Here is a 10,502-nt window from a genome sequence, read left to right as displayed (position 1 = left end):
TTTCAAATGTTCTTTGCATATTTCCTTATTCATAGCTCGCAGTATTTATAAGGAAGTGCATCAATTTACAAGACCATGTACATGCAAACAATTCTGTTATCAAGCATAAAAGGATAATATCTCTAGAGATTATGCAAGAAACATTCTTATTTCTGAAGGCCTATATAAAGGACAAAGTTGTTACGTGATAAACTCAAGATATACAATGCTTGAATGTGATTTATTCTTTTTTGGAAGTCTTAAACCTCAATACATTTCATTATGTGAAGTCATACACCTATAAGGAAACCTCTAATTGTATATTTTTTTTTATAAATATCGAACCTCAACTATCTTTATTTCATAATGCAACAGCATCTTTTGCGATGATTTCTTAATGAAATATGCTAAAAGGTAAAAAATTGACAAAACCAACATTCAGAAAACAAAATACAATAAACAGCTCAAGTAAAGCCAAGTAAGCACAATGTGAGGAGCAGAAACAAGGTAAAATAAACATGAATTTCTTAAATGTAAGCTACTGAAAGAAACACAAGGAAAGTATGAGGAAACATAAATTGCATTCAAGGACAAGAGGATTAATTCCATAACCCAAGAGATCCTACTGCTCTAAAAGAAGATAAATGACTTGTCAGAGGTCACATTACAACTTTCTTTATAATTCTAACTAGGGAATTTTTCTTTGGCGCAGGCTCCTTTTGTGAATCGTTTAATTCACTACATATCAGATAGACAACTATGTTCTTGACTACCAATTCATGAGCAAAAGTCACACAAATCTCAACCTTGTCTCCTGATCCTAAATTTGATATTATACCTTGCCAATCTATATCATTAAAGGAAATTACCGTGCCATGGTTATGTATTTGCAATGTACACTTTGTGTAATTAACAATTAAGACACTTCTAAGACATTCAGTTGCCACAATTTCAGGGGTTGATAAATAAACGACACACAAAGCCATTCCCTTCAAGTCACGATCTCGAGGCACAGTGAAAGAAACAGAATGACCCTTACCCATGTGACCCAACCAATAAGGATCATTATCACCTGGGAGAGAAACATCACGTGACTCATTGCTTGCAAATACCTATATCATGAGATAATAAGGGCATGTTTGATTAAACAAAAATTAATATATGCTTAAAACAAGTCTGGTTAATAGTTTTTGTTCAGTGTATATCACCATCATTTCTTTAGGGATTCAGAATGAGTTTCTGTTTTTGTCTCTCACAGTTTATATTTCTAAGATCATTGGCAATAAAACAATCATGAAGCAAGTAAAGAAAGAAAGTGGAAATCATTTTGCGAGTACTTAATACAAGCATAATCACTTGGTTAGTTGGTTATTAAAATCAGATACTTTTGGATGAACCTGTATTATACTTTATTCGGATTATTGTGTTCTCTTAATCAATAGATAAAATGACTGTGAAGGTAATGAACGAAGGGAAAGCTAGAGATGAACCTTAGAAATGCTATCACTGACAGCATCGAAGAAATCCTTGCATCTTCCAACACCAATCAAAGAATACTTTAAGTTCTTCTCTGAAATTCCTGATTTTGTAACATTTACTCCATATTCGATCAGAATAGTTTCAACTTGCTTACATAGTTGAAACTCGGTGTCACATTGCACCAAAACACTTCGAAGATTTGCAAGGGTGCTAAGCAATGGCAAACAATCATTCCAACCATTATCCTCAATATCCATGCAAAACGAATGAATATAAGATAAGGGATTCATTATTGGTGACATCCAAGACCGAATGATAGAAGGAAAAATATTACATGACAATCCCTCTAAACCACGTAGAAATATATATCCAATGCTTTTTGAGCTTACAATTGAAAAAGGCACTTGTTTCACAGCTGCATTTTCAGCAATTAGAATTATCAAGGATTCCATTTCCACTATATATTTTTCCAACGGGTCAATCTTCAAACAACCAGAGAGAATGAGAGTGTTTAAAGATTTCAACTTATATACCTCTCTTGGGAGATTGCTCAGACTTGTACAGTCCTTCAAATTTAGCAATACAAGATTGTTGAGACATCCAATAGAATGGTGTACTTTGCGCAATCTTGGACAATCTTTGAGAATGAGCTGTTCAAGACGTGGTAGTCCGGAAAGGTCTGGAGTTTCTCTCAAGTACATGGAGTGACTAAGATTAAGGACTTTTAACCACTTCAAAACCTTTACAAAGATAGTTTTTGACAAAATGTTAGAGAAGAAAACGAAAAATAAAAACAGTTATAAAAGAAAATAGTATTTTTTATTTTAATTAATCTGAGTTTTAAAAGAAAATGACTACACGTGATAAAAACCTGAGGTTCTTTCCAGACGAATCGAAGAAGACTGTGTTTTAAATCAATCACCATTGCATCTTGCAAATAAAAGTCTTCAGGTAGGTATTCTGAAGAAAACCCTTGCAAACTGATCCATCTCAGTTTCCCAAAATCTCTAGTGAGTTTCAGAAGTCTTGATTTGTCTCTTACTACCGAAGGATGTTCGAATAACTCTCTTGTGGCTATTAAAAACATTTTCAAAGGTTTAGGGTTTATTTTCAAAGGCAATCTCCGAATGACTTTTGTCTGCTTGGATGAGAAGAGCTAAGAAAAACAATATAATGCACATTAGAAAGGAAACACTTCAAAAAGAAGTTTCAAAACAATAGATAAAAAATGTTCGTACAGTATTCTCTAACAGTTCATATTCTGCATCCTGGCCAAACCGTAGTCGAGGGTTCTTCCCAAGTTCCTTTCCTGAAATTTGACGAATAATTTTTCTTCCCATTTTTTGTAGCATCGGTTGTATTCCTAATTTGTTGTTCTTTTTCACTTGTATGAGGCCACGCTCTATGAGAATTCTTATTCCACTATCAGCATCTACTCCACAGTCATTTAGGATCTTTGTAACAAAGGCTCTGCCTTTACCAACAAAGAAACAACATACATCAAGGAATAAATCTTTTTCCATTTCATTGCGTAAACCATCAAAGCTTATTTTCAATTTCCGATGGACATCATGTTTGTAAATTTTCTTTAATTCTAACAATACAATCTTCCATTCTTCTTTCGTCCTTTCATATAAACTACTTCCAATGACTTCAAGAGCAAGAGGTAGTCCTCCACAATGAACAGCTACTCTTTCTGCAAGGTCATTGTATTCTTCTTTTGGTTTTGCTTCTCTAAATGCGTGCCAACAAAGAAGTTCAAGGGACTCATTTGTGCTCAACAGATTTATCGAAAAAACAGAACCAATCTGAGGTATCCTTAGTAAGCTTTCTTCTCTTGCTGTAATTATTATGACAGTTCCTTTAGCGAACCATACATGACTATCGCATAGGTCTAATAATGGATCAAATTTAGTATCGTCAAGTACAATGAGCAATTTTTTCCCAGAAAGTTTTTCCCTAATCATACATTTTCCCATCTCAATGCTACGTATCTCCATCTTTGTGTTTAGGACATCCGAAAGTAGTTGTTCTTGTAAATGAACATGCCCTCTTGTTTGACTAAATTGTGAAATATCTTCAATAAAACTTTTGTCTGTGAATGTACCATGAAGTTGATGGTAGATAGCTTTGGCAAGGGTGGTTTTACCTGACCCTCCCTCTCCCCATATTCCTATTACACAAACTTCCGTGGATTTATTTTTTATAATTTGAATCACATCTTTCACGCGGGATTGTAATCCAACTGGAAATTTAGTAGCAGACAAGACTGGTAAATTAAGAATGCCCTTAATAATTTTGTCCACAAGTTCAGCATCACTCCTTCAAGTTCAATAGCAATTACAGAAGAAGTCACGTAGTGCCAAAATTATACTACAAGCTCAAAATATGGTTGATTGAGTGAGTGAGTGAGTGATTTACCTGTAATTGCTCTCATCCCATCCAAAGAAATTTGCAACTTTGGTGAGTGCGTGGCTCCACCTGGACATGCCATGCTCCAGTTGTTGCCCTGGAAATGTTTGTTGTGCAGTTGCTTTGAAAGATTTTCCAAAATCACCCTTCTGAAGACGTACATCAGATGGCTGAATTTCGTAATATACGGGCAGAACATGTCGGGAATAAGTTTCTTGCCATTTGATGATTTGTTGAAGCTCATGAAGACACCAAGCAGATTGAGAATAGGTTTTGGTGAAAACAACTATTGCTACCCGACACAGATTAAGAATAGGTAGTTGGATGTGCATGCCCTTCACTGCATTCTCCTCGTGAAGAAAAGTGGTGAGTCCAACAGTAGAGAGAGCATAATCGAGATGAGAAACAAATTTCCTGCGGATGTCTTCTCCAGTGAAGTTGATGAGCACATCGTACTTCTGTGGGAGTTTGGAAGTTGAAGAGGCGAATTCTATGGAAGGAATTGAAGACGCCATGAAGTGTTAGAAGCGAAAGCAATAATGCAATACAGTGAAAGGGATGATCTCTGTACAGACACAAAAGCATTCAAAGTAGCTAAAGATAGTAACTTTTTTATATTAGTGGAAGCGCATTATATATGACTATCACAGAACGCTTTTTACTTTACCCATTTAAGATATTACACCAACATACTACTTTGAACCACAGAAAAAAAAAACACTTAAAATAATAAGTATGAAAACTTTTATAATTATATTCTATTTTTTTTAAAATTTACATATTAACTTTACTTTTTATTTTAAAAGCGTTATAGTATCTCTATTTTTATGTCAAGCAAGTATGTCTTTAAATTTTTAAAAAATAAGAAATACACATTAACGTATATCTATGGAGGCCGTTAATAATAATAAAGAAAAAAAAACAGAAAGCATAAATACAATTTAGAGATATATAGCTATACCTGAATTTACTTTTAAAATCAAATCAAATCAAATAACTAGATATAGCATAATTAGGACTTAGGAAGTTTTGTATCATTTATTAAAAATACAAAAGATGAGTGTCATTCATTTTATTAAAAACCCAAAGTAATGTAATTTTTCCTTTTATTTGAAACACAAAGTTGAAAACTGAAAATTAAAAAATTAGGTATAATAAAAATCCAAAACTGAAAATTATAACGAAACTTGTAAATGTAAACTGAAAAACAAAAGTTAACATATTTAAATTATACACAAACGAAATAGAATCAGTGTAAAAGGAGAAGTGAGATTAAAGTTTGTTTCATTTAGACTTAAAGAAAGGGATAAGGCTACGGTGTTTACAAAGAACAGAAACCACCTAGCAGATGGCAAAGCAAAACAAATAATAAAATATCGAACAACAAGAAATATTATTTGCTAAAGGGAAAAGATTTGATAAAAGGTGACCATCAGAAAACAAATACAATAAACAAGTCAGGTAAAGCCAAGGAAGCACCACTGAAGAGAGAGAAACAGGGTAAAATAAACATGATTTCTTTAACCATAATCTATACTCTAAAGAAAAGCAAGGAAAAGATGGAAAATAAATAAATAGGAATGAAGGATACTAGGATTAATTCCTTAATTAAAATGATTCTGATGTTCACAAGAAGATAAATGACTTACCACAAGTCACATTACAATTTTCTTTATGAATCTAATGAGGAAATTTTTCTCTGGCTCACCATACATCAGATACCTGACTGTCTTTTTAACCAACAATCCATGATCAAAAGTCATAAAAATCTCCACCTTGTCTCCACATTGTAAATTTGATATTATGCCATGCTAGTCTTCTCATAAAATGAAAATACTATGCAATGGTTGTGTATCTTAACGTGTAATATGTTTAGTCAACCACTGCAGAGATTGACAAATAGAATAAGCGTAAATAAGAAGAAATGAAATTAAACTTGAGGTCATAATGCTTATCATGTTGAAACAAAAATAGAGACTTCCCAACTGATACAAAAAAACACTAAGCAAAATATCGAGCCATAGCTATATTTATTTCATGATGCAATTTTTATTTACGAGGATGTTTTTGATGAAATGTTTGTTAAAAGGGAAAAGAGTTGACAAAAGTAGCAACGAGAAAACAAATACAATAAATAACTCCAGTAAAGCCAAGGAAGCACAATGTAACTAGTGAGAAACAGGTAAAATAAACAAGAATTTCTTAACTCTAAAAAAACCAATGAAAGGATTTAAAAAAGTAAATTGCAATCAAGAACACCAAGATTAATATCATAACACAAGGGGTCCTTCTGTTCTCAAAGAAGATGAATGACTTACCAGAAGTCTCATTACCAGAGATCCTTAGGAATTTTTCTTTGGTTCCAGCTCCTTTTCTGTTCTCAAAAAAGAACATTAACTTAACAGAAGTCACATATTAACATTTTCTTAATGAATTTATTTAAACCATTTTTCTTTGGCTCAGGACAAGGCTCCATTTCCAAGTCATTTGATTCACCATATATAAGATAGACAGCTGTGTTCTTGATCAGTAATCCATGACCAGAAGTCACAAAAATCTCCACCTTGTCTCCAGATTCTAAATTTGAACTTATGAAATCCCAATCTTCATCGTTAGAGGACACTACTGAGCTATGGTTGTGCATTTGTAATGTGCACTTCGTGTAATTAACAATTAAGACAGTGGCAACTTTAGGTTCGATGATTTTGGAGGTTGAAAAATAAACAACACACAAAGCGATTCCTTTCATGACACGATCCTGAGGCAAAGTGAAAGAAACAGAATGTCCCTCACCCATATGGGCCAACCAATAAGGATCATTGCCGCCAGGGAGAGAAACATCACTTGACTCACTGCTTGCCAATACCTGTACCATTAGATGAAAAGCTTAATTATTTATGTAATTTTGCTGTTCAAATTGCCATCTGCAATCATTATTTTATCATAAATATTATGAATTCAGCATTTATAATCTAACAAAAATGTGAAACATAATTAAGGCATCATTGATAATTAATTTAAACAAACCTAGTTAGTTTTGTTCTGTATATATCACCATCATGTCCTTAGAGATTTAGAATGCATTTATATTTTCATCTCTTTCAGTTTATAATTCTACAATCATTGGGAATAAAACAATCACGAATCAAGCAAAGAAAGGAAATGGAAATCAATTCCTAGTACTTAGTATAAGTATAATGACTCGGTTAGCTGATTACAAAAATCAGACAGAAGTAAAGGGTTTTAAAAGTTCCATATTGTAGTTTCGTTTTATTTATGTTCTCTTAATTAATGGTGAAGGTAATAAAGAAATAAGAGAGCTATGGAAGAACCTGAGATACGCTATCGCTCACAGTATTGAAGAATTCTCTGTGTCTTCCAAAGCCAATCAAAGAAAATCTGAAGTGATGCTTTGAAATTTCTGATTCTGAAATATTTACAACATATTCCACCATAGTAATTCTTACTTGCTTAGATAGTGGAAACTCGGTGTCACATTGCACCAAAACGCTTCGAAGATTTGCAAGGGTGTTAAATAGTGGAATAATGTCATCCCCACTATTATGCTCCTTATCCATGCAAAAGGAATGAATATAAGATAGGGGATTCACTGTTTGCGACATCCAACACCGAATGATAGAAGGGAGAAGATTATATAACAATCCCTCAAAATGATGTAGGGAAATATGTCCAATGCATTTTGAGCTTACAACGGAAAAAGGCACTTGTTTCACAGCTGTATTTTCAGCAATTAGAGTTATCAAGGATTCCATTTGCCCTATATCTTTTTCAATTAGGTCTATCTTTGAACAGCCAGAGAGAATGAGAGTTTTTAAAGATTTCAACCTATATATTTCTTCTGGGAGATTGTTTAGACCTGTACAATCCTTCACATTTAGAAGTGTAAGATTGCAGAGGCATCCAATAGATTGGTGTACTTGACGCAATCTTCGGCAATCTTTGAGAATGAGCTGTTCAAGACGTGGTAGTCTAGAAAAGTCAGGGGTTTCTGTCAAGTACATGGAGTGACTGAGATTAAGGACTTTTAGGGACACCAAAACCTTCAAGAAGATAGTTTTTTGATAAAATATTAGAAAAGAAAATGATGAAATAAAATAGTTATAAGTGGAAACAAGTATTATATATGATTTTAGTTAAGTTTCAAAAGAAAATGGCGCTTAACAAAAACCTGAGGTTCCTTCCAGAAGAATCGAAGAAGATTGTATTTTAAATCAATCACCATAGCATCATGCAGATAAAGTTCGTTAGGTAGGTATTCTGTAGGAAACCCTTGCCTACTGATCCATTTCAGTTTCTTAGGATGGAACTCAGAATCTCTAGTGATTTTCACCAATGTTAATGGGCCACTTATCTCTAAAGGAGGATAACGTTCAAATAAATCCTTTTCCATAGGCCATCTGTGAATGATTTTGTTCTCCTGTGATGAAAAGAGCTAAGAAAAAATAATATATTCGACATGAGAAAGCAATCACTTTCAAAAGAAGTTTCAAAACCTTAGATTAAGAATGTTCTTACAGTATTCTCTAATAGTGCGTGATGCATATCCTTATCAAGCCACAGCCGATTCTTATTTCGAGGTTCCTTTCTTGAAATTTCAAGAATAACTTCTCTTCCCATTTTTCGTAGCAGAGGATGCACTCCAAATTTGTTGTTCTTTTTAACTTTGATGAAGTTACGCTCTATGAGAACTCTTATTGCACTATCAGCGTCTACTCCACAGCCATTTAGAATCTTCCGAACATAAGCTTTGCCTTTACCAACAAAGAAACAGCATACATCAAGGAATAAATCTTTTTCCATTTGATTATGCAAACTGTCGAAGCTTACTTTCAATTTTTGTAGAACTTCATGTGGGGGAATATTGCCTAATTTTGACACTACACTCTTCCATTCTTCTTTCGTCCTTTCAAATAAACTACTTCCAATGACTTCAAGAGCTAGAGGTAGTCCTCCACATCTAGAAACTACTCTTTTTGCAAGGTCAATGTATTCTGCTTTTGGTTTTGCTTCTCTAAATGCGTGCCAACTAAGAAGTTCAAGGGACTTGTTTTCATTCATTAGATCTATCCGATAAACTGAACGAACTTCATGTTTCCTTAGCAGGTCTTCATCTCTTGTTGTAATGATTATTACTGTTCCTTCACCGAACCATGCCCTACTTTCCCATAGGTCTAATGGACAATGTTCATTCACATCGTCAAGTACAATGAGCACCCTTTTCCGATAAAGTCTTTCCAGAATCATACTTCTTCCCATTTCAACGTTATGTATCTCTACCTTTGTTTTCAGGACATCTGAAAGAAGCTGTCGTTGTAAATGTACATGCCCTCTCGTCCGACTAACTTCTGAAATATCTTCAATAAAACTTTTCTCCACAAATGTACCATGAATTTGACTGTAGATGGCTTTGGCAAGGGTGGTTTTACCCGATCCTCCCATTCCACATATCCCTATCCTACAAAGTCCCGTTGATTTATCTTTTATAATTTGAATCACTTCTTCCGCGAGAGAATGTAATTCAACTGGAAATTTTGTAGCAGACAAGACTGGTAAATTAATAATGCTCTTAACAATTGTGTCCACTAGTTCAGCATCACTCCTTCAAGTGCAATAGCAATTAATGAGGAAGTCATGTATTACCTAAATTCAAACAAAAGCTTAAAATATGCTTATTGAGTGAGTGATTTACCTGTAATTGCAATCATCCCATCCAAAGAAATTTGCAGCTTTTGTGATTGCGTGACTCCACCTGGACATGCCATGCTCCAGTTCTTGTGCTGAAAATGTTTGATGTGCAGTTTCTCTGAAGGCTTTCCCAAAGTCACCCTTCTGGAGACGTACATCGGATGGCTGAATTTCGTAATATACGGGCAAAACATGTCGGCCGTAAGTTTCGTGCCATTCAATGATTTGTTGGAGCTGATGAAGACAGCAAGCAGATTGAGAATAGGTTTCGGTGAAAACAACAATTGCTACCCGACACAGATTCAGAATAGGCTCTTGGATGTGTTTTGGCTGCACTGCATTGTCGTGCTGAAGGAAAGTAGTTAATCCAACAGAAGAGAGGACATAATCGAGATGAGAAACAAATTTCCTACGGATATCTTCTCCGGTGAAGTTGATGAGAACGTCGTACATCCGTGGGAGTTTGGAAGTCGATGAGACAAGTTCCATGGAAGGAATTGATAACGTCATGAAGTGTTGGAAGAGAAAGCAAATAATGCAACACAGTGAAGAGTTGACCACTGTACAGACACAAGAGCATTCAAAGTTGGCAAAGCTTAATATATATTTTATAGTAGACCATTAGCCATTTAAGAAAGTAGACCAACAGCGACTTTGAACTACAGAATAAAAGTATTACACTAATATATAAGTATTAAATTTTTTCCGTTCTTCGAAATTTACATGTTAACTTTACTTTTTATTTTAAAAGCATTACATTGTCTCTTTTTATGTTAGGCACGTATCTCTTTAAATTTTAAAAGGATAACAAAACATTTTATTTTCACATTAACTTATATCTAAAGAGGCCACTCTGATAATGAAAAAAATAGAAAGTATAAATACAATTTAGATAAGAGAAACGTCACACACACATGAAATTATTT

At 34.0% G+C, this 10,502-nt stretch overlaps 2 protein-coding genes across 4 annotated transcripts; both read right to left on the bottom strand.

The window, feature by feature from the left end:
• Positions 1 to 541: 541 nt before the first annotated feature.
• On the bottom strand, positions 542 to 4,560 carry LOC108346747 (disease resistance protein Roq1). 3 transcript variants are annotated; one of them, XM_017585798.2, is made up of 5 exons: positions 3,880 to 4,553; positions 2,697 to 3,780; positions 2,330 to 2,614; positions 1,470 to 2,198; positions 542 to 1,091 (listed from the first exon to the last, which is right to left on the bottom strand). In XM_017585798.2, the coding sequence occupies exons 1-5, from the start codon at positions 4,383 to 4,385 to the stop codon at positions 639 to 641; spliced, it is 3,057 nt and encodes a 1,018-aa protein (XP_017441287.1). In that variant the 5' UTR covers positions 4,386 to 4,553; the 3' UTR covers positions 542 to 638. The 3 variants fall into 3 exon arrangements, with proteins under 3 accessions (XP_017441287.1, XP_052724608.1, XP_052724609.1); XM_052868648.1 differs by having other exon boundaries at positions 819 to 1,051; positions 3,880 to 4,558; XM_052868649.1 differs by lacking the exon at positions 542 to 1,091 and having other exon boundaries at positions 1,739 to 1,873; positions 1,992 to 2,198; positions 3,880 to 4,560.
• On the bottom strand, positions 4,271 to 10,132 carry LOC108346746 (disease resistance protein RUN1). The gene is made up of 7 exons (XM_052868650.1): positions 9,581 to 10,132; positions 8,407 to 9,490; positions 8,060 to 8,323; positions 7,203 to 7,931; positions 6,189 to 6,736; positions 5,520 to 5,753; positions 4,271 to 4,360 (listed from the first exon to the last, which is right to left on the bottom strand). The coding sequence occupies exons 1-5, from the start codon at positions 10,084 to 10,086 to the stop codon at positions 6,269 to 6,271; spliced, it is 3,051 nt and encodes a 1,016-aa protein (XP_052724610.1). The 5' UTR covers positions 10,087 to 10,132; the 3' UTR covers positions 4,271 to 4,360; positions 5,520 to 5,753; positions 6,189 to 6,268.
• Between the last annotated feature and the right edge of the window lie 370 nt (positions 10,133 to 10,502).

This window comes from Vigna angularis, chromosome 9 (assembly GCF_016808095.1).
Source record: "Vigna angularis cultivar LongXiaoDou No.4 chromosome 9, ASM1680809v1, whole genome shotgun sequence".
Classification (NCBI taxonomy): domain Eukaryota; kingdom Viridiplantae; phylum Streptophyta; class Magnoliopsida; order Fabales; family Fabaceae; genus Vigna; species Vigna angularis.
This window is presented reverse-complemented; position numbering and strand designations above follow the sequence as displayed.

What these genes read in the sequence shown, in the direction of transcription:
- LOC108346747 (XM_017585798.2), bottom strand. Translation starts at nt 4,385, where the DNA reads ATGGCGTCTTCAATTCCTTCCATAGAATTCGCCTCTTCAACTTCCAAA. An exon ending in TCGTCTGGAAAGAACCTCAG is followed by an intron (nt 2,199 to 2,329) that starts GTTTTTATCACG and finishes ATCTTTGTAAAG; the next exon opens with GTTTTGAAGTGGTTAAAAGT. An exon ending in TCAGTGATAGCATTTCTAAG is followed by an intron (nt 1,092 to 1,469) that starts GTTCATCTCTAG and finishes CTCATGATATAG; the next exon opens with GTATTTGCAAGCAATGAGTC.
- LOC108346746 (XM_052868650.1), bottom strand. Translation starts at nt 10,086, where the DNA reads ATGACGTTATCAATTCCTTCCATGGAACTTGTCTCATCGACTTCCAAA. An exon ending in ACGCACTATTAGAGAATACT is followed by an intron (nt 8,324 to 8,406) that starts GTAAGAACATTC and finishes ATTTTTTCTTAG; the next exon opens with CTCTTTTCATCACAGGAGAA. An exon ending in TCTTCTGGAAGGAACCTCAG is followed by an intron (nt 7,932 to 8,059) that starts GTTTTTGTTAAG and finishes ATCTTCTTGAAG; the next exon opens with GTTTTGGTGTCCCTAAAAGT.